Source organism: Lepisma saccharinum, chromosome 5 (assembly GCF_977018435.1).
Source record: "Lepisma saccharinum chromosome 5, izLepSacc3.1, whole genome shotgun sequence".
NCBI classification, from domain to species: domain Eukaryota; kingdom Metazoa; phylum Arthropoda; class Insecta; order Zygentoma; family Lepismatidae; genus Lepisma; species Lepisma saccharinum.
In genome coordinates, this window is record NC_139233.1 from 80,780,450 (window position 1) to 80,805,453 (window position 25,004).

Consider the following 25,004-nt stretch of genomic DNA (forward strand, 5'->3'; position numbering starts at 1 on the left):
TTCCCAGAGTGGACGGCATCAATGTTATGTTAAAATCACGTCTCGCCAGTCTTACGATTATTCTGGTATGCAATTGCCCACGCTACAACTGTAACTTGCTGCTGCATGTTCAGCGCCATCTTGGCTAACGATAAAATGAAGTTTCAAGTTTAATACACCATTCACCATTTCTCTCTACACTGTACAGTAACACACTACATTTAATTCAAACGTGTAGCCATATTTCTGACTCAGCCTGTACCTTTCCAAGATGCACGGATATCAGAGACCATTTAATCTGCTTTTGTTAATGGTACCTCTGATCCATGTTTTTAGTTTAAAAGTAATTCAAAATGACTGCGCGTGAATTTTCAAGGTCAGATCCCGGCTTTGGGAAATGATTTCTGAACTTTTCGGGATCCAGAAATTGCAAAGGATAGTATTTAAAAGTTATTACTTCTTGGTATTTTCTGCATTATATGTGTCTGAAATTTCTTGAAATTAACAATTGTTATTCCACAAGTTCGAAAACAACCACTTGCGAGAGAAATAGCGTGTAGAATTCTAGATTTTCACCACGTCGGAAAATTTCCAAAATTTCCCGTCCTGTCAGAAAATTGCGAATTTATTCAGTTCCGAAAGACGGAATTATAAAAATTTCCGTTTCCAATCCTTTTGCGTTATGGCAGTCAACATCATTCTATTCTCTGGTGAAAACGTTACAGAAGGCAATATTATTTGCAATAAAATATCTCTGTAAATGATCCGATTGCAACTCCCCTGTTCCAATCTATTTCATTTCTTCTTTCGTCCCTAATGCCTGAAGCTGCTGATGTGAGCAATTCACGATATGTGAACCATCAAGTGCATTACGTAGTGGATGAAATACTTGTAGGTGGGTTCTGCTTCGGTGATCATGAGTATTGAAATTCTATCTCTGTCCCATTTTCCTCCCCTTCTCGTTCATTCAACCTCTCTTTCTCTCCTTGTATTTGAGATTGCCTTCTCTCTCTTTCTTTATATATTTTTCAAGGTTTCTATCTTTCTTCAACTCCTTTTTTCTGGTTTCTATCTTACTATTTTTTTCTCTCTTTTCTTCCAGGTTTCTATCTTCTCTCGCTTTCCATTTTTCTGTTGTTTACTCTTTCTTTACTTAATCGTCTACTGCAACTATTTGTGCACATCGCGACGACGATCGGTGACTGTCAGATGAAAATTGATGGACACTCACAAGCAACACCCTTACCCATACCAGGATTCGAAGCCGAGAAGTTTCATGGTGAGATCGAAAAACGACTGTTTGACGCACTCCGTCACTGAACCGCCTTTTTCCCCACTGTTTCTAAGCCCCTCCCTTTCTCCAATTCCTCTATCTCTTACTTTTCCCATCTTTCTATCTCTCTCCGTCACTTTTCCTATCTCTCGCTCTCTCTCCCCTCCGCTACTTAATCCATCATTTTCTCTATTTCCGCTTTTCCCCTTCTTTCATCTCTGATTCTTACTCTACTATAAATAATTCTGAAAATCTATTGTATATCTTATTTGGGTGGGCAGAAAGGAGGGGGGGGGGCAAAACTCTTTACCGTGGGCTCCCCGTCACCCTCCCTGCGGCGACGCTCCTGACTCTCATCAGACTGCTGAAGCAAACGCTCAAATGCAATAGGTGGCGTCATGTGACGTCAGGATGCGCACAGCCGACATGACACGTCTGCGGCCAAATTTATTTGTCGTTTGCAAGGAAATATCCACCACACAGCGTTCGTTACATCTGCACTATACACACTCTTGTTTTAAATCACGAATGTATGTGTTAGTATCTCACTCCCTCCCGTCCGCTTGAATTCCGTGTGCTTACAAGAACTGGCCTCTATCATGCCTGTTCGAAGCCACAATGCAACAGTTTGATACATAGATGAAACACACCTATAGAAAATAAAGTTTTTCTGATGAATTTTAAGCAAAAAAAATAGTTTGGCATTTTCCACTCATAGTTTGAAGTAATTAAAATTCGAATTTATTTAATGGCACGTTTCAACGTTGATCCTTATAACGAAAAATATCTGACGCTAAAATATCCGGGACAAACAAGAAGTCAGGACAGCGACTAAAAAAAGGGACTAAATCGTAAATGCTAGCCTTAGCGTTAGTATAGTGTTCTTGAAGTTTTAATTTTGCGAAGTCTTCCATCATGAGGGTGTTGGTCAGGTGTGCCAAAAGAGAGACTCAGTCCTATCCCGTCTTGCTGTCCGAGACGATATTAGGGCTACTCAAGACTAACAAATATACATAGAAAAAGGGGGAGGAAAACAAGAAAGAAAACAACTTTGTTTGCACGAAACTCTTCGCAACATCGAAAGAAAATGAACACATCTGAAGGGTGCTCTATTTTGGTGCAACAAGTGCGTCTGTAACTAGGGCGCACGCGACACCCAATCACATGAAACCTCTCAGAGGTTTAGTTTAGGCTCCACTCCACAGTCCTAAATTTTATCTAAGTATTATTATGATTGATAATAGTAACAAATTATGCAAGAAAGATTTATAAAATATCACAGATAAGGTATAATATATGTCATTGCAAATGTATATATGTCTGTGTGTGTGTGAAATGATGGAACTAGTCGATTTCCCAGTCTGGTCAAAATGCACAAATATCGGTCCCCGTGGAAGAGTGCTTAGCATATCGCGCTACGACGCCAGGAGTCCCGGGTTCGAATCCCAGCCTGGGCATGGATGTTTGCGAGTGTCTATTCATCAATTTCATCATGTCATCACTCATCCCCATCTTCGCAATTAGCCAAAAGTGGCCAAACGCGAAGTCAAATAAAGTAAATCAATCAATCAAAATGTACACAGAAGAACGCAAGAAACTCGACGACTCACATATCATTATTTCTTATCGCCTTGTGATCATGGGGCCCCAGGTTTGTCTTTACACAGTGGTTCGGATACCACTCCAAACTGTAGGTCCAGTCCCAATTAACATATATCAACTCTCATTTTATAGCTGTACAACTTGTCAACACTCGCATCACATGTTCTGACGTCACACGCTACGTAATCTCGGGGTCATGTGCCAGAGCAAGAAAATCCACTCGATCACTTGGTATGGTCTCGGATAGCGATGCAACTTATACTAGGGGAAACGTCCATAGCAGTTCAGTATAACAAGCATAGGCGTAGCTAGAACTTTATATTTAGGTGTGCACAAAGAAAAAAAATGAAGACTTGTACCTTTTTAATAGCATATTTTGCAACACAATCACTTGGCTCTTTAACTGCACTGATATTTGTAAAGGAATATAAATTCACTAAATGACAGTGTTGAAAATTTCTGAATATATGTAGTAGACACAAGTCAAATTGCATAAAAATTACACACACACAAAATGTTCATAAACGTTACAAACAAATACATCAAAATACACGTCATCTATAACAAGAGACGTCTCTCAAAAGTTACAATGTTCTTAAACGCATCAATAACTTCATTTACATCAATAGACTAAGCTTTTTCCTGTTCCACAAATAGCAAGAGCAGGACTTCCAATCTATCCTGCTTCTGAGTTGCTCTTAATTTAGTTTTAACTTGGGTAAACTTGGAGAAAGCTCTCTCTCACACGTGCAGCTTGTGACAGGTATAGAATAAAAGCGCTGTAGTACAGAGTAGAATGCAGTAGAATTCTTTCTCCAACGACATCAAAAAATCGAAAATCTATAGACACCCGTTTCATCAGCGATAATGCACACGTTTGTACCAAGTAATGACATTTTCAACTTCTTACTAACTGCCGCTTATTTTCTCTCTTATTGAAATATCTGTCTTTAATTCTCTTTGATAAAGCAGCCCATTAGGGTGTGCCTAGGCACACCCGGTACACCCTGTAGCTACGCCTATGATAACAAGTAAACTATGAAACAATCAAGGGCATTAGCCTATCATCCGCGTTAGAGCTTATCGGCCATATAGGGCTAATAATAACTACTTAAAAATGTTTTTTTTTATGAACTTCCATAGCTTACACTTTCTATAATCGATTAAGTACAGAATTAGGTTCGTACTACGAAGACACTAAATTAAAAAAATCGTCTTTCTGTGACTACTTGTGCCATTGTTACTTGTAATTATCAGTCCATTTTAATAATTAATGCAAATATTGTGATTACAACTTAATTATACATGTGACATTTTTAGGCTGACATTCATTTTCCAGACAGGACGCCACCCCTCCCCCTCCCCCTGCTCCATGCCAGTCTGTACAACGTAACATTATTTGTGGCGTTGAGTGACCGTATAGTAGCTGATAGTGCTTCATGTGCTACTGGATAGGTCAATTTATTCATATGTTTTTTTTACGGTGTAGGAAAACATGCTTGTTCGTGACTGAAAATTTAAACACGCAGCTCAAATGAGTTTCCTTCATGATTACATTAAGAGTTCGTGATTAGATCAGTTTAAAGCGCTCATTTCCTATAGTTTCCGAGTTGCTATCATGTTTCTCGCACGCCGCTGTGTTCATTCGAAGCTCTTTTCAGCGCCTTCCTGCTACACAAACTTGTCTATCTTCAATACCTAACATGCACCATACTTCCAACCCGAAGTAACTCCACAACAAAAATTTCCTCACGGTGTAACAAAGGGAACGACTGTGTGAAATTATATTTATTGTTTGATGCCCTGTAATCAGAGAGTCCCGGATTCGATACCCGGTAGAACCACATAGTGGTTCGGATTCCACTTTAAACTGTAGGTCCAGTCCCAATTATAAAATGCACACGATTCGCTATTTCGTTACACGAATGCACACAAAATGTCTCGCTGGTATGTCTGCTTCCGTCGAGAAGAGGTAATTTTAACTCGTCTTAGAATAGGACACAGTCGTCTCACCTATGGCCATTTGCTGCAAGGGCCAATGTGTGTTTTAAGTGTTTGGCATATTCTTATTGAATGTGCCGATTTAACTTCCTTTAGACAAAGTTTTAACCAGGGTTGTTAAAGGTCCAGGAATTTTAAATAAATTCAATTCCGGTCCAGGAGAGAAAATCAGAAAGCGTAAATGGGTTCTGGACCATAAATAGAATTTTTAGCTGTAAGGTATTTCAATTCAGCCCAGGAACCTTTTTACCAGATCAATTTAAATACGGTCCAGGAACTTTTTTCCGGCTCAAACCAAATACGGGCCAGGAACCTATTTTTCCGGATCAATTTAAATTCTGTCCAGGAACCTTTCTTGCAATGAAACAACACGCAACTTGGACCGAATTTAAATTATGCTAACAAAAGGTTGCGGTCCTGCAGCGGAACCCAATAGAAGAACCCATTAAAATTTACGCGTTCCTGGACCTTTAACAACCCTGGTTTCAACCTTCTCAAGTGTTTATTATTCATGTTGGGAGTTGATTAGTCTGTTTGCGAATGTTTTTATTAGGGCTGAGCCGATATTCTTACGATTCTCACCGATACAGGTGCTTGGAAACTGTAACAATTAAAAACTGTTCAAAATATTGATTAATATTTGTGGGTGAATCCACTCCAACTATAATTTACCAGAGGTTTACTTTAAAATATTCAATTACATCAGCACATAAAAATACCTGTTTAAGTAGTAACAAGATACAGTTTTTTAAACATAATATTGGTACAAAATCAATGGAAATTGAGAATTATTTTCCAGGATAATTAGACTCCGCGAAAGAGTCGCGTGACCCTGCGAACGATCAGAATGACAGAAAAATATCGGCCGGTATCGGTATAAAAAAAAAAAAAAAAAAAAATTCCAACCGATAGCTTTTTGAGAAAAGCGGACCTTTTACACTGTTTCCGAGGAAGTTGTTAGACTATTCTTACCTTTTCTAATGTGTTGTGCTTGTCCTGTGCAAGTTCCTTTACAACACGCACTTTCAATCTTTTTAAAGAGGCTTTTTACACCCCTGTTTTTTTAATCAAGGTAATGGTTTTACATAAAGAGATTTCTCCTCCTATACTTAGAAGGTTGCAAAATTGCCATACGTGCCGAAGCAGCTAAAACTTTTAACTCATTCATTCATTCTGTACAATTGTAATAATTAGACCCCGGATTTTTATGTAATATCAAAGTACAAAATATGTACATAAACATGTAACAATAATTGATAAAATATGTTCCTAAATATGTATTATCGAAAGGATATGTAGTTAAGTATGTAGTGAATGAATGAATTAATTGTTGTTGTTTTAAGTCCACTTTATGCACAGAAAGGCTAATCGGGACTGGACCTACAGTTTAAAGTGGGATCCGAACCACTATGTGCCTCCAACGGGTATCGATTGCACCCCTTGATTACAAGGTGACAACGCTACCATTGCGCCATCGGGGAGGCCCCACTAAGTTTGTAGTATCAAAGAATATGTAATATTAATAATAATCGAGTATCCAAGCAATTTAAAGAATTCTGCTAGATGTTTATTTCATTTGAACATATTCAACTTCATTTTAAGGACGTAAGTCTTTTAAATTAAAATTTGTATCAAATTTATAAACTCCAAAAAACACAGCAACGTGCACATGTTTAAGAAACCAATTTTGTCAACTATTAATACTTTTCACATCGCAAATTATTGTAAAAATGTAAATATGTAACTTTCAAAACAAATTGTAAAAAGAAGCATCTACAGAAAGAACAATCGAATGAAAATACATAGCTAATCTTGTACTTTTTGTACAAGAGAACATATTGTGTAACTCGCTACGTACAGGAAAGTAGCTTTCTTGTCCACAGATGCCAAGCTTCTGGATGCTTTGCCTAAACCTAAAAGCGAAACGAAAATATGTAACCAGAAAGGGTTGGGGGAGAGAAACTCCAGTATCTTTCAATAAATAACAGTTCCAGTAATTTTTTCTTTTGTCTTCAGCCTATAAATTATCTTTCTCATGTTTCAGAGATTCAAAATATAGAAACAAAGGATCAATACAGGAAAAAAATTAACGAAATATAATGTTTTATGTAAAGTAAATTAGCAAATATGTAAAATATGTAGTATCGTGGCAAATATGTAAAAATATGTAACATAAAACTTATGCAAAGTGATATCAGTTACATAATTCGTTGACATATTCGTGTTCAAGGTATGTATCTCCAAAGGAATAGAATATGCAATTACATAGAAATACGGGCTCAAGTTATAGGCCTAATGTAACAGTTGTATCACACTGAATGTGCGACAACAATCTATGACGTGATGCGTTGCCATATTTCGCCGCTGGTAATAAAGCTTATCTACTGAACGGCAATGGAATACCGAATACCTAGCTTTTATATTTCTTCTTCTTTTCTTGGCTCACACCGCGTTTAAGCGATTTCTAGCCAAAGCATCAATACAGGAATACTGATTTTATTATTTTCGTTCTTGTCCCAAACACAGTAATCTGTATGTTTATTCACTTTTATATTCTCCATAGTTATTTATTCAATTTTTTTAACCTTTCTGTTCCTAAAATATAGTGATTTGTTTAGCTCTTATTCGCTAACGTACAAAAATACGTGAGATTACACAGAGACGCTAGTCTCATTGTCAGTCTCGTCTCCTAAGTCCGGCCGCACTTATAGCCGGTGCGGGGACCGCCTTTATGGCAGTGACCCTCTGTTGCCGCGTTTATATATGACGGAACTTGCGGTCAAACAGCCAATTAGACCTACCGCTACCTCTTTGAGCAACAAGCCGCAACCTTTCAAACACTCCTCCTCGAAGCAGCCAAGATGATTTTGTCAAAATAACCGTTCTGCACTGTGATTGCACACCAGTTCCTGCGACGGCGGAATTATAGTTCCTTATACCTGTCTCGTTCTCACCTCTCTCTCGTCTCGAAATAACAGATACAAAATGTGCTTAAAAATTACCTATTCAAGATTGCACAAATATCAAACAACTTTTCAAAATATAATCAAGAAACAATCTCCTTGGTAAATCTGAAGAAGTGCCACAGTAAAACAACTCTGATTTAGACCATCTTTTCATGCTTTATATTCTTATAACACAAAGTAGAGACTCTCGGCTGGCTGCCTGGTCTCGATTTTACAGACATTTGTCTCGGTCTCGTCTCGACTTCAAACAGGCTCGCGATACTACCCTGAGTTCGCAAATGCAAAATGACACGCCAAACCTCGTGGGTGCACTCTTCGACACAGGACCAAATCAATGAAAACTCATGAACTTACCTCACTATGCACTACACCGTTCTTGTTTCCCTTCACGCTGGTGGGTATCTTGCCCGCGAGCTGCGACGATAACTGAGCTTTGGTACTGTATTTGAGAACTTCCTTGTGATGCAGTGAGCCAGGGCTCTGAAAAGAATAACAAACACAATTATTACCTTACAATGCTTTGTTTTATAATTAAAAATATGTTTTACTTTGTTTTTGTTGAGTCAAAGTCAAAAGTACTAACTAATCAAGACAACAGATGTTGCGCAAGTTTGAAAATTCAATGATGTAAAAATAATATGTGCAGCACAAAAAGTGGTAAAAACTTTATTTGCCAAAATATGTACAGGAAACCTTGAAATAATAAACAGAAGTAAAGTACTGCCAATGTATATTTTTAAACTGACATTCATTCCTTTGCGAAGAAGTTCACAGTGCTCTTACGATGATAAATTATGTTATATGTATTTAAGGAAAGGTTACGTAAATTCAATGGTCTTGCTCTGCATCAGTATCAATATTCTCTGATAAATGGAATGTTTTACTTTTTAATATTTTTTTCCTCTCAGGTTTCTAAGTGACGTCGCCATGTTTTATCCGCTTGCAGAGTTTTATCTTTGCGATATCCTGAATCTAAGTTTATTGCATAATAAATTCACCTCATATAAAACTACCACGTCGATAATAGCATGTGGACTCTGTTAAGGTGAGCGTGGTATAAATTATTATATCCTAATGCTGCCACTATATTGATGTGATGTGTAACAGCAAGGTCAAATAGAATAGGGTTTGCACATTTTTATCATGGTAATTTCCAATGCTGTGTCCTTTTAACAATCTGTGAATGCAAATTTTTTCGCCTACGATTTCTATTTCAGTTATTTTACGCTGCTTTTTTCTTAGCTTCTTATTAGCTTCGATGAGTGATGAAATAGGTGATGGAGAAAATACACCGTGTTTCATAAGTCCATTTGAAGTTTGGCCATGCAGTAGCAAACAACCCACATAGAAGAGACGAAAGAACGACAACGGGACAAGTTTGTTTCGTTGAATCGTACGAACGCCGCAACTATAAACAACAATTAACCAACGCCGCAATGGCAGTGAGAATTACCAAAGACCAAGTGACTTCCGGTCGGACGTCAGTTTGTATACCCAAATATACTGTAGACAAATGAGGCACAGGCGAAGAAAAACGCACAACCGCTGATCGGTCGCACGGCAGCTGCTTAACTGGACGCGATGAACGTCTCGACGCTACTGTCAACTCACCTCTTTCACAGCGAGCGCGGCTCTGCTCGTCTTACCTACCTGCGAGCCTTACCATGGCCGTTACGCGCGCTTATTCACGCATGAGGGTTGACCTTAGCTTTATGTAAGACGCAATTCATCTGCGTATATACATACATACATACATACATATATATATATATATATATATATATATATATATATATACAGGGTGTCATTTTAATGGCGCCCACGGACCACGGAAACGTATAGAGGACATCAAAACAAACAACTTTTTTCAGTAACATTTTTCTCGTTGGAGCGTCGTTTCGGCGCTACAGCCGTTCAAAAAAGCCCGTTTTGCCGCCTGAATGCTGGCAACCACACACAACATTTGATTGCATTTGTGACGTCATATCCCGTCGTGAAGCGATGCGTTACAGGGCTGCCAGGATCACACATATTCTGTGAAAAATGACATAACTACAATCAGCCACATTATGTACCGTAAAACAAAACGAGAAAACACGTTCTGTAACCTAACAGGAAGTAAACAAACGATAAGAAATGGTAGAAAGAAAATAGAATTCAAGTGGAAGTGATCATATCGAATTTTGTATCAGCTTGTATGTCAAATATTTGCAAATCTAGTTACCAAGTTGGCATCTACAATTTAGTCTATCCACTTCGTCCTTCTGATACTAGTTGTCTGTGATACACTGAACAGATGACAAAATAGAAATGAAAGAACTCAAAATTCCAAAGGTAAGCAACACATAATATAATGTATATTCAGGGCATTATGAGGCAAGTGACAAAAATGGTTGAAAATACAGGGATGTAAATAGTAGTAAAACAAACTCTACGACGACTGTATTTATCTACGCAGCGGATACACATGTAATAGTTTGCAACTCTGAACAGGGCAGTATATTCGCTACTGATCATCATTATGTGGTTGTAAGCGTTTTAGCCGTAATGTAACAACGTGAACCTCAGATACTTCCGTTATCAGCACAAAGTACCACAAGGCATCTGGACACAACCTGTAGATATCAACCTTGCAACGAGATTTGCAAATATAATTGACATGTAGCTGGGCGTAAACAGCCGCATGTAAGTTGTAAGTACAATAAAAGTTATTGTTGTTGATATTTGACATGTAGGCTGAGACAAAATCCGATATTGACTCTTCATTTTGAATACGTTTTTACCATTTCTCATATCGTTGGTTCACTTTCCCCTTCCCCTGAGATGACTGCTGATCTTCTGGCTGGTAGGCTATAATGTTCGGTTTACTGGACGCGTTTCTCGTTTCGTTTTACAGCTAATAATGTGGTTGGTAGTTTGTCATTTTTCACAAAATTTGTGTGTTCCTTGCAACCCTACCGTGCGCTGTTTCGCCGCAGGAAATGACGTCACAGATACGATCAAATGTTGTGTTGGGTTGCCAGCATCCAGGCGGCAAAACGGTCTTTTTTGAACGGCTGTAGCGTCGAATTGATGCACCAACGAGAAAAATGTTACTGAGAAAAGTTGTTTGTTTTGATGTCCTCTACACGAATCTGTGGTCCGTGGGCGCCATTAAAATGACACCCTGTATATATATGTATTTGTATATTTCACTCTCCACTATAAATAGCCTTTCAGTAACACACACACAGAGAACTGCAAATTATGGTAATCGTAGCCTGCCTCTGTCTTCCAAATACCTTATGTTCTAATTTCACCTCGGCTAAAACTCAGACGGCTAAATGGGATACTCTGACCCCTCTCAGGTACGGGCTTGGTGAGTAGGCCTAAAGCATTGAGAACTTAAGAGAGGTGTTGGTGAATCATGAAATAAATGAACGACTTCTCTCAAATTTTAAGATTGGCAACTGCATCTTCTGGGAGGTTACTTTGACCTTTCTTTTCATTCATTTTTATCCAGTAGATGGTTTATTTCCAATACATACGAAAGCTTACATTACACTCAGTTACAATTTACAATCCATGAATATCCTTAAATTTAAAAGAAATACAAAATCCCGTGTTCGTTAATATTAGATTCGATGAATCCAGAATTCTAATTTGCTGCATGTCTCCAAGGGAAAAATCCAAATATGTATATGTGCAGGGAATAGTTACGTGTGTATGTGCGTCGCTAGGAGGAAGCCGTACCAGGGAAGAGAACCCTGTCGTTTTTGCAACCGTAGACGAAGCTTACGGCCTACCATTCAGTAGCAGACAAAAACTTTCGTACCTGCCCCTTCCTACAGTATTGCGACCAAAATGTGTCACGAGTATCGATGTTAATACGGGCAGGATTTAAGCAGAATAGAATCTACGGGCTCCACTGAGTACTTGGGATTGAGAAACGTTAGTAGGCAGAGCTTGCATCAAGATACACGCCAATGATGACATTTTCCATTGAAAAACGAGAGACATTGCATTACATGTCTAGTCTTGCTTACTTGCCCAAATAAGTCTGCGTTGAATAAATTTTGAAGAAAGTCAAAATAAAGTTCGAAGATTTGAAATTCTATTATTTATCCGTAAGAATGAGAACATATGGGTCGACAGTGACAAATACATGTCCAATAGGTAGGCGTCATTAACCTCAAAGGATTTCGGCCGATCCTAGCCTGTCGTCCCATAACATTATAAATTTCGAAGTATAAATGTGCTTGGCGAAATACAGGTATCTTTATTTCAAAGTGTCATTAGATGTTTATATCGTAGAGCCGACGCTGGTGGAATGCGTGCAAACTAAGCTCCGCATTTACTTATATACCTTTCCAATCGATGCTCACTTGTTAAGCATTACGTAATTTGCACAGCGCGGCTTGCGACATTTCCAAAAACTAAATACTCATCAATGTCTATATTCACAATCTCAATATCAAAGTTTAACTAATTTCCACGTTGCAGCAAAACCAAATAAAATTGTATAAGGGGAACGATTCATCTCTGTTAATAAAGACTAAACTCGAATCATTCCCCGTTGCAACTTGAACCTTATTGAATACATTAAACTTAAAAGAACAGATTCGATCTTCCCATTGTTGCTAAACGAAATCTATGTCAATCTAAATCATAAACATTTTCTGCCGTGAAAGAACACAGATTTACATATCCAATATTAAAGATTCGGTCAGAAAATTAACATAACATTAAATTAACATTAGGCCGCGTTTACACTTATTGTTACAATAAAGGAAATATTAGTGGATTATAAGCCTAGTAATAATCTTTCTATTTATCAAAAATTATGAAATATAAAGATTACAAATACGAAATATTAATAATTAAATAAGAAGAACCAACTAATATACAATAATCCAGAATAATTAACGGCACATAGATATGAGCCGTGAGGTTCATATCAAGCATGACAACGGGAAAGGAAACTAGACAAGTTTGTTTCGTGACAGATGTCGTGGCTTAAGATACCCGTTCCTCCGCTAGGAGGCAGTAGTGTGTAAATATAGAGTTTTCAGCTGAACAAAAACCTTCTTTGTGTCCTGCAATTTGCTAAAACCGAGTCAATTGCTACAGTGAAACGTGGTTTTCGAACCAAGTATCTCACAGAACCACCAACGAACAAAATAATACGATATTGGTACAGAAAATTTGAGAAAACTGTCTGTTTGTGTGTTGCAAATCGTGAGGTAGGTTAAAAGCTTACTCTTTTCACTGACGCGCTCTCATACCCATGGGTGAATTGTCCCAGTGACCGGCAATAAAAATATGACACCAAGATCCTGAAATACTAGCTACCCTGCAAGGCGTTATGTGTGTTGCCTAACTGTACGGTGATAAGTGGACTTCAATAGCAAATTTTCAATGGCAATTTCTACCAGCGCTGCAGAGTCAGCAAACACACATAACGCCTTGCAGTGAAGCTAGTATTTCAGGAACTTGCCGGTGACAGTACAATGAATAAAACATCCATGTCTGACATAGGATTTGAACACAGGACGCCTGGCTTCGTATCGCGGTGCCTACAAACACGGCATCATGCGCAGTGCGTGTAATGCAACTATGATACGTAGCGAACGGAAAGGCCGCCCGTGCCTCCCGATTCCAACCCCGAAATTCGAACAATCCACAGAGAAAAGCACAGAAAAAGGTACAGAAAAAACAGGGCGGCAACAGAAAAGATCTCGTAACGCATCATGATCGTCGTCTTGACACCAATCACCGGCAGCGAAGATCTTCCGCTCGGTGACTTTAATGCAATCAGCAGTGTTCGGTGCGAGAGGAGAAATCCAATTAGCCCAACTCGATCACCGCCGACAGGTGGAGACACGCTCGCTCCCTTGATGTCAGGCGACACTCACGACCGATAGGTCAAGGTCGGGCCTTGCGTAGGCAACGGAAGGTCTACAATCAAGCCGCAATTCTCCGCATCACGTTACGCTGAGTTGACAGGGACATCTTCGCAAGCAGCATCCCTAAGGACCAGGATCCCTGGATATGTTGACATATGACAGAAAAGGTGTTCGCCCCAAGACGAACAAGAGCTCACTTCTCTTCCCTGAAGATCAAAAACTTAGGCATCAGAGAAGTCCTGTTTCAAAGAATACACGCTTACTTCACCGCTCCGCTGGCGTTCCTGGAAATATGGTTTCCAGGTTCGAATCCTCAGTTCTGTTCACACAAATAGGCTACATGAGAATTTTTCAGAATCATGAAGAATCAGAGTGATGAGAGAATCAAACAGGAATGGATAGAAAAAGAAGAACGAAAGAAAGAATGAGATAAAAAAAGAGATATGATAACAAGGCGAGAAGAACAGAAACATAGAGATATAAATTGGGTAGAAAGAAAGTAAAAAAACAGATAGGGAAAAGATAAAGGGAAGCAAAGAAAAGCAGAGATATGGAGATAGAAAGAAAGAGAAGAAAAGTAAAACAGAGATAGAATGAGTGAGAAGCATAGAAGTAAAGAAAGAGAGATAAATAGTTATAAAGAGGGAAAGAAACAGAAGTAAGGATAGAGAAATATATATATATATATATATATATATACACACAGGGTGGCGCAAAAAGAACGCATGTTTTTGGAATAAGTGTAGCGTCGTTGATTTTCAAGATACAAACGTTTTATTAACACCAAAACCATCGTTTGGATTGGTATACAGTGATGATTTAAGTATGGAAGATAATGTCGGAAAGATGACGTCACTGTTGCCGTCCCCACCACGTAAAGTATAAGGTTCACCCAGCTTCTAGTATTTGAAGTCTTGCAACAAATACACGAATCTGATATTCACTGGTCAGAGCGCCATGCCTTTAACCAGAAGGATATCTCCAACTGGGAAAAACAAAATACATTCTCACTAATATTATAATAAAGTATTTAATACTTATTAACAATGACCTAAAACTTGCCAAGTGGCGTTTCTTTCGATGACGTGTGATCGAAGGGTCTAGTCACACAGCTGCTGCCATCTACATTCCTAAGTGGAATATAAATAATATAACTAGCACGAAATTCTTACGTCATTGCTATTTCACGTTGATAAGGCTTTCTATGTGGGTCTTACTTAGTGCAATTAAACAAGGAGTCAATGTTGATTGATTGATTAAACTAGCTGACGCGAATCTAAGAACAATGAAATCAAGTTTCTCATCAGTTTTGTAATTATTGAAACACTCTAACTTTACTTCTCGAACGCCCCTCGTACAAATCTAAAATAAAATATATGTTCTAAAATCTTAGAAACTGAGGCAATTACGTTCTAAAATCTTAGAAACTGAGGCAATTACGTTCTACGCTATAGAGATAAATATCTCCTAAACAAAGCTGCTTCTTGTTATGCCAATGCCTGGGAACAAATCGATGGGGAGAAGAATAGGTGAATGTCAACTACGGAAAGGGGGAAATGTTGCCAAATGCTTGTCTTTTGTTTTGTACTTCGTCGACAAAAGGTCCCATTATTCCGAATCAGTCAGGCTGGAGAAGCCAAAATGCCTGATCAGACAAAGAATCACAGTGACATTTCCTCTCCCTCCCCCGGAAACAGCAACCCTCAAAACAATGAGTCCGTTCTTTCCCTGACCACGGTTGTTGCCAACTTAACGAGAAGTCGCTAAATTTTCAAGATTATTTCTGCTATTTGTCGTTGTGTGTGTTTAGTAAACGTTGAACAATGAACATTTGCTGTCCCGCAACAATGTTGTAAAGCGTATTTATGAATGTCAGCTTTTCGTTTCCAAGCAGCATTTCTCTTCATGAAATAATCTTACAACTTTGTTTCCTTCTTTTGTTATTCTTAATTTTGAATCTCCACTGCGGTGGAAACTATGCATTACAACTCAACAACTCAACAAAGATTTATTGGACTTACAGCTTTACAGGTTGCTGTTTACGCACAGCATACATTATAAGTACATAAGATACATTTTTAATATAAATTTTACACACAAAGTTCATAAACGCTCTTAAATACAATTTTATAAAACTACATTAACTCATTCAGTAACAGAAATATATTATAATTTTATATCAGCTTTTCTCAAAAAAGTAAGTATAACATATCCAATTCTAACATCTGGAGCATACAACATTGAAGTTATATTAATGGGAAAAGGAACATTAATTTTTGACAAAGTTTTGTATAAGGTCTTTCTTTTCTCTCAGTGAATTGGACATTCCAAAATAATATGATGAGCATCACCCCTTAAATCACCACAGTCACAATTCGGAGATTTTAAAATGTGTATTTTAAATAAATGATGATATGTTCTCGCGTGACCACTTCTTAGTCTATTTATTAAAACAATTGCATTTCTTGAACCTTTACAATTATAAAAACCAAGGTTTTTTCCTAGCGTAATCCACATAAGGACGATAACTTTCACCAACACTTTCTAATGAATTATTACACCATAAGTTTCATTCTTCAAAAATTTTCTTCTTAACCCTCGGCAAAAGATCTGTGTAATGCAATGGTAATTGGATTGTTTCATTCATCTGAGCAGCTTGTTTTGCATATCTGTCTACTATTTCATTTCCGTATATATTAATGTGTGATTTTACCCAAACATAATGAACTACTTTTCCATTGCTAATTAAGTAATTAGTTGCACGAATACAATTGATGACATATGGTGAAATTTAAAAAAAATATATAATTAGATTGTATTGCTTGTAAAACACTTTGCGAATCAACTAGTATTAGAAATTTCTGTTCAGGAACTGTACCAATATAAATCAAAGCTTGATATACCGCATATATTTCTGCTGTAAATATGGATGCCTCCACTGGTAACCTAAACATTTTTGATATATTTCTTTCAGTATCATAAAGAGCTGCTCCTACTCCACTTTCAGTTTTAGACCCATCTGTATATATGTGATAAAAGTCTTCCCAAGATTCTCTAAACTCAGCTGAATGATTATATTTCGGGAAATATATATTTTGAATTGGTTCTGTGGGAAATTCTAACGAGTACACTGGCAATGTTCTTGCTATGAGTACTTGACTACATTCATGGTGATATTTACTAAATAGTTGTACTCAAAGCGTAGCTGATTTATCATTGGTTATTCCTGAATCATGCAACTCTAAAAGATTTAATAAAACATCATTGAAAGGATGCCATGGTGAATGTTGAATTTTAAATAACATTTTTATTGCGATTAACTTTATCCTCACAGAGACCGAACATTCTACTGACTCCATAGATACCACTACATTAGGAGTACTGTTCATTAATCCCAAACATCTTTTTAGAATTTTTCGTTGCTGGACGTCTAGTGGAGAAAGTTTTGTTACTGGAAGATTACACAAGACCATTAATCCATAATCTAATACTGCTCGATAATAATTCTTATAAAACATACGCATGCTGGTAGAATGTGCTCCCCATTTGGTATCCGCCATAGCTTTAAATAAATGAAATATTTTATCGGATCTATTTTTCATCATATTTATTTGATACTGCCATGATAATGAAGCATCAAAGTATACACCTAGATATTTTACTTGTGAAACAGTTGGAATTTGTAAGCTCCTAGGAATAATGTTGAAAATATTTTGAAGACCCTTATGCTTAAATACTACTATTTTGGACTTTTCTAAAGATATTGATATTTTTTTCTGCTTTAACCATTCGTTAAATTCTATAATTTATATTCAAACATTGAAAAATCTTTTAAGTGATTGTTTGAGTCTAAACATATACATACATCATCAGCATATTGTAGAAACTGAAATGGGAAATCTATTATTGTTTTAATATCTGATAAATAAACATTAAATAACAATGGGCTAAGAGGACTTCCCTGTGGTATTCCTTGTCCAATATATATTGGACCTACCATTTCTGAACCAAAATTAAAATAAAGTTGTATTTTAGATAACAATTTCCATGTCAATATGAGTATACAATGTGGCACTTTTAGTAATTGTAGTTGTCTCAATAGAACAGTAATATCTACGTTGTCATGTGCACTTTGAATATCAATAAAGGCTGAAAGTACTGACTGGTTTCTTTTAATAACGCTATAAATATGAGAAGATAATGTTACTAATGCATCCTGGGTTCCATAATCTTTACGAAATCCCATTTGTCTGGGAGAAAATACCTTTTGACCTTCCATAACCACTCTAATATTTTTAATAAAAGCTTCTCGAAAATTTTTGGCAATACGGAACTAAGAGCTATTGGGCGATATGACTGACCCAACGAAGGGTTTTTCCTGGTTCTAGAATTGGCATAATAGTTTGAGCGGTCCATGCAACGGGAATTTTACCCGATAGGAATATTTGATTGAAAATTTTACATAACATGCTTACTGCATTCTGTGGAAGATTTCATACCATAGAATACGTAATTCCATCAATGCCAGGAGCAGAATCTTTAGACCCTTGAAGAATTTCATTTACAGTGATAGAGATGTGAATCCCTTTGAGTATTTTGATGTAGATGAGAACGTGTAGAATATATTAGGAGGTTCACAGGCTGATGTAAAGGGTGTAGGAATTACTATATTAATAAATAGGTTTTTCATTCAGTGGACAAAAGTAAAGTCCGATTTACATGTGCTTTTCTAAGTGATCTGAACTTGCGCCATATAACGTCTAATTTTGTGTTAGAGTTTATTTCTTCACAATAATTTTGCCATGAACATCTCTTAGCCTTTATATATACTTTTCTAGATTTTGCAGTAGCTCGTTTTAAATTTATCAAAGTTGCAGGTGAAGGAGCACTTACAAATTGTTTCAATGCTTGTGATCGCTTCCGTTTTGCTTGAAAACATTCTTCATTCCACCAATCCATTTCAGGAAAATTTCGATCATATTGCGGTTTCAGACGGGGACAAGCATAATCCATAACTTGAGTTATTATATCCACAAATTTTTCATATTGTACAGTATATTGGTTTTGATATTTTTTAGCTGAAAATTTTAAGTCTAAAACTGAATTATATTTCATCCAATCTGCCCTCTTTACGCTCCACTAACGAATTGTTTTTTTGTTTTATTAATTTTGGAAATTTTTGAGATGATGATGGCATGATCAAACATGGAAAATGATCACTAGTTCGTAAATCAAAGTCTATTTCCCACACAAAATCAAAACACTGATTATCAGATATTCAAGTTAGATCAATTGAGGACATGTTGTTTCCATTTGGTGGAATATATGTGTTGGAGATCCATCATTTATAACTGTCAAGTTATTATAATCCATCCAATCTTCAACTGTCTTTCCCAAAGTATCAATTCTATGATCACCCCACAATGTATTATGACAGTTAAAATCTCCTCTTATGATAAAGGGATGTTGAAAGCCAAATAAAAGAGAATTTAGATGACAGCTCTGTATTTGTTACGAAGTATAATGAGATGGAATATACAAGCTAATATTATAAAGTAAGTTGTTTAACTGAACTTTTATACCGACCACTTCTACATTATATTTGGACAATAAATCATGTGTTGAATTAAACTGGATTTGTTGAAATGGTACACTTTCATGAACAAAAATTCCCACACCCTTATTTCCCACATTATAATCATCCAATATACTATGATAGTGAGCAATATGAATATTTTCTGATTTTAAACCCCATACCTCACTAACGCAAATAATTAACGGGTGAGACTCATCTATTAATTTAATTAATTGAAGTTTCCTTGCAGAAAAGGATCTTAAATTCCATTGTATTATTAATGGCAAGAATTTTCTTTCCTGGTACCAATTTGTTGTTTAAAATTGAGGGGTGTCCCCGAAATCTTGTAAGTCTTTAATTAGTTTTAAAATTTGTACAGCAATTTCGTTACATTTTAAGATTATTTTCCTAATATATAATAAATCATCACTCACTGAAATTGTTGTGGTAAGTTCAGCTATTAGATGTAGCAGATTTACTAGCGATTCTTTCTGAGAAGGACTCTCTGCTGTTGTCCGGCGTCCAATCGATTATGATTTTCTATCCTGTTCCTTAGAGGAACACGTCGTGCTCACAGGTTCACTTGAATTAGCCACTGCTGCTGATGTTGACGCAATTTGTGAATCCTTGTGTTTATTTTTGTCCTTTATCAAAACAGGTTTAATTGTTTTCCTCAATTGTGAAGCAGAATTCACTCTAAAATTTTCCCCGTGTTGTTTTTTAAAACTTTCATAAGATCGGTCAGATTCTGGTGACACCTTCTTCCAACAGAGGTTACTCAGATATGTGTCAGTTCTTCTATTTTCCCAAACTGTAACAAAATTAAATCTGTTTGTAGTAGGACTTTCTGATGTGCAAGGGCTTTCCTTGTTTATTGATTCCTTTCTTATCTCTAGCAATTTAGGAAAGTCTTTAGCAGAGGTCGCATATGTTCGCTGTTCATTTCGTGGATCAATACAAAAAGGACTTGTTTCCTTGCATCTTCATAGGAGATGTTGTTATAAGCAATCAGCCTTTGTATTTCTCTCTCTTGCTCCCATCTTACACAATACTTATCGGTAGATAAGTGGTTTCCCTTGCAATTAATACATTTAGGACTGGCATTGCAGATTACATGTGCCGCTTGACCGCATCTAAAACACACGGGAGAGGATTTACACTGTGTTTGTGAGTGTGAGAAACGGAAATATTTCTTGCATAAAATCACAGATCTTACTTTTGGCTTCACTTCAAATATTTGGCTCCACAACTTCACTTCTTTTGGTTACTGTTAGTAGGTTCTTGCCTTACTTCCCCCTCTTCATTGAAAAAAGTTTTCTTCATCCTTATTACATCTATTATTGGAACTTCAGCTCTAATGTCTTCGATTATCTCGTCTACTGGAATGTCGGTAGGTACACCATATATTAATCCTTCTCTCACTAATAGACCTTTAGGGATTCTGGCTTCTAAATTGTATTTTTCCTTTATGAATTCATTTTTAGCAAATTTATTTGCATCATATGCTGTGCGAAATATCAATTTTGCCTGCTTCAAACCACTTCGTTTAAAGAATTCAACATCAACCTTCTCCTTACACAAATTATAACCTAATTTTACCGTATTCAAGCTCTGTGATCCAGGTAATGTACTGTCCACCAACACGATATATGGGCCTTGATGTCCCTCATAATATAAAGGCATATCATATGCCTCACTTCTATATTTAGCAACACCAACCTTTGTACTTGCACTTACTTTCGGATTTTTTGGGTTTCTCTCCACTTCAGGTTCCGTGCATTCTTCATTAGATCGACCTCTTTTGAAAGAAGTCTTATCACTAACTTCCATTTCCGTTAACTGTTCAGGTACAATCACATACATATCACTCTGGATTGCTTGCATTACATTTTCTTCATTAATCTTCAGATCCTGAGCCATTTTTTGGAAATCACAAGCGTTTTTATTTGGCTTTTATCTTTTACATATCAAATGTAAAATGTATAGAGAGATTTAATCTTGTAACTCTTATTTCAAATCAAACTTCAATTAATTAGATCTCAAACTACAAAAACAAACAATTCAAGACGCTATTCACACAGAATCCAAACGATACCACCATGAAAAAATCCTCAACTCGAAATGTCACAGAAGTTTGGCAACAGATGGCGTATCCGACCGTTATTTGTTTGCTGCGCGAGCAGAGTTCGGCCCTTTGAGCAGAAAGTTAATGATACCCGTGTCCGAATACATCCAAGTAGCTCCGAGTTTTTGATCGCCTATTCAATAAAGGTCGTCTTCACAAAGTGAAAGAAGCAATATGGCTGCCGGATGTAGCGCTACAGCGAGATGAACGTTCAGATATGTTCACCTGACGGACGATACACTCATCGAATTATCTTGCCTATACTTACATAACTAATTTGTTGGGCTACAGAGGGGTTCCAATCAATGTTGCTGCACCAAGTTCTTTAAAAATTCGAGGTAACTATTTATTGCACGTTTCTGCATTAATGGACGAGATAAATTCTCCCTGACCGAACCATAAGCGATGAAAAATTATATTTTATAGTCACGTTTCGGCCCCCCGTGGCGGTGTGGTCATCGCACTACGACGCCAGAGGTCCCGGGTTCGAATCCCGGCCTGGACATGGATGTTTGTGAGTGTTCATTCATCTATTTCATCACATCAGCACTCATCTTCGCAATTAGCCAAAGTGGCAGAAAAGCGAAGTAAAATAGAGCAAATTTTACTACATTACATTGTACGTTTCCCGGCAGGCGCATTCATAATTAGCAACTTTTTATATTTAAGCGGAATTTTAGTGATTTTCGCGTTCCAATTGCTGGTAACACTGATTGATAAAGGAGAAGTACAATAAAAATCTCTAATATATACTTCGGGCAATAGTGTTTGGGAACACAAACATTGTTTTAAAAAAACTGAGCGTCGTGGCGAAAAGGAATAAATATATCAGTGTATAACGAGATAAAAAAGCAAGAAAGGAAAAAACAAAGTAAAAAAATGAACGGGAGAGAGTATCAAAAACAGAGATAACGTAATGAAAAAAGAACAAAAAATAAACTGAACACTAAGAATCAAAAAGAAAAATTATGAAAAAAGACAGAAAGAAGAAGCGAACTCAGAAAAGAAAGCGAACGAAGGTCAACGAATGAAAACCCGACACGGTTCAAAAATAGGAAGAAATAATGAGAGTGAAAAAGAACGAACAATTACAGAGATGATAATAATTTCGGGAAACTTTCAAGCCAACGAAAACAACTTAGCGCCTTGGGCCTTGAATTTAGAAAAATGTTGGATCTTCACATTTTTGTGAAGTCATTTCAAATCTTCACCTTCAATTGTTTGGTACCAACAAAGAATCGAACTCGAGATGCCCGCACCGAGTGTACAAGCGCTGCCGTCCTACGGTGCAAGGCCCATAATTAAAATATCGGGTCTTTTACGGTGACACGGTTTCCCTATTCGATGGTAGAGAGGTATTGGAAAGGGGAGTAGTTAATGATGCACAATGACGTCACAGGTGAACTATGTCAAATGTCAGATAGAGAAGCCCTCTCCTTACAGGGAAACTGCATTAAAACCTCCTGGGTGAATATACAAGCTCCTGAATGTTGCTCTTGTAAGGGAATACAGGAAGAGTGAAACAAGAAACAAAAAGAGGAAGAACGATAAAACAAAGGAAAACAGATATGCAATATGAAAGAAAGCAAGAGAGAGAAAGAAAAGAAAGAAACAAAGAGAAAGAGAAACAAAAGATAGGAAAAAGAGAAAGAAAACAAAAGATAGGAAAGAGAGAAAAGGAACGAAATGAACAAAAAGAAAGAAAAAGAGGATTAAAATATAGAAAAGAAAGAGGGAAAAGAAAATAAAGAAAAAGAGGATGAAAAGATAGAAAAGAAAATGAAATAAAAATAAAGAAAAAGAGGATAAAAAGAGAGAAAAGAAAAGAAGGATACATAAAGAAAGAAAAAGAGAGGATGAAAAAGATAAAAGAAAAGAAAGAAAAAGAGAGGATGAAAAAGATAAAAGAAGAGGAAGAAAAAGAGAGGATGAAAAGAAGGAAAAGAAGAGAGAAAATAAAAAGGAACAAAATGATAGAAAAAGAGAGGATGAAAAGAGAGAAAAGGAAACAAAGAAAGAAAAAGAGAGGATCAAAAAGAGAAACGAAAAGAAAAAAGAGGAAGAAAAGATAGAAAAGAAAGGAACAAAAGTGGGAAAAAATAACACTGGAAAATCCCCAATATAATATTCAATTTCACTTTGGTTGAAATAGAATCAAAGCAAAGTATTCGAACCGCAATGTCGTGATTATCCAAAAGTGGAAGAGAAGTGAAGTAAAATAAACTAAATCAACAACTTATGGTAGTAAAAATGTGTTCAAAACACTCGGGGAAAATGTGTGAAAATTAGAGGTATTTTACATGACCTTCTCATCCTCCGCCACCTCGTTGGTTGAGTACGTCACGTGCTTGACTTGCGATGTCGTCACAAAGACCCCTGGTTTGAGTCTCGTCCTGAGGAAGGGGATTCCTCAATCTAATCATCTAATCTAACCATCATTCGGCATCATGGTCGCGATTAGTCTAAGTTGCGTAAAAGCGACTTATGTAGGATAAAACAGAGAAGAATATAAAATATACCAAGAGTAGCTGTGCCTACTCATTCCTGTATACATATCCATATTAAACGAAAATACCAGGAAGAAATCATACAAGACAGTATCGATGGCAGACACAAATGAAAATCACTGAAACGTATGCAACCCTTTTTGACAGGTTGCCTAGAGTGGCTGCGTACGTGGCAGGCGATTCCAGGTAATTCTACCCATAAGGCGGATTGTTCGATGAATGACGTCAACAGCCCATATATAGCCTGGAGGGGCATAATGGCCTCGATGGATCTCCAGCGGAAAATGTTCCGGATCTAATAACACACTGTTGGTTATTAGGCGCTTCGTCGTTGTTTTCTCCAGCGCCACACGCAAAGGAAACATTTCTACAGTCTGTATTTTTCAAAAATACATTTTTCTCTCCATGATATGACCATGTAAACATGAAAATGCAAATTTAACCAATAGGAAACGTATTCGAATTTTATATTATGAATTTAATTATTGTTAATAAGAATTGTATGGCAAACTCAGACTTGCCGGTTTTATAAACACACAAAAACACGAGGTAGACACATACACACATATATGTTTACCAACGTTTTACATAAAATCAGAGATTTTGCGTTTATTCTCAGTAACACGTTTAGCCATACCCCCCTCACCCCCGACACACACACACGCACACATATAGTGTCGCTGTTGTACAACAGCGACACTATATGTGTTGACAGATCTCAACAATTTTACTCCAAAATATCTTCTAATTATTAAAACTTTCTACATTATTTAATGCATAATCTCCTAAAATTATTAATTAATTAATCCATCTTTGGTAGGTCTCTGACTGCCATGCGCGAGACCCGGGTTCGATTCCCCGGGTGAGTGATCTATGGTCGGAATTTCCCGTCCTCGTCACTGCATAATGCGGGTCTGGGGCTCACACAATCTCAAATCAATGGGTACCTGGGGGCAACCCTGGATGGAAAAGGCGGTCGGAGCGTGGTGCTTATCACATCACCTCCAAAATATCGTAGATCGAGAATGTGTGGCGACCTACCTCCACATCCCCTAAATGTGCCTCCATGGCAAGGTGCTATGTGGACGGGG

At 37.1% G+C, this 25,004-nt stretch overlaps 1 protein-coding gene across 1 annotated transcript in view; it reads right to left on the minus strand.

The window, feature by feature from the left end:
* LOC145987908 (uncharacterized) overlaps positions 1–25,004 on the minus strand; it is a 278,188-nt gene that overhangs the window by 51,553 nt on the left and 201,631 nt on the right. Inside the window, exon 3 of the mRNA XM_083122713.1 lies at positions 8,176–8,301. Coding sequence (XP_082978839.1) covers positions 8,176–8,301 — 126 coding nt within the window. The remainder of the gene's footprint in view (positions 1–8,175; positions 8,302–25,004) is intronic.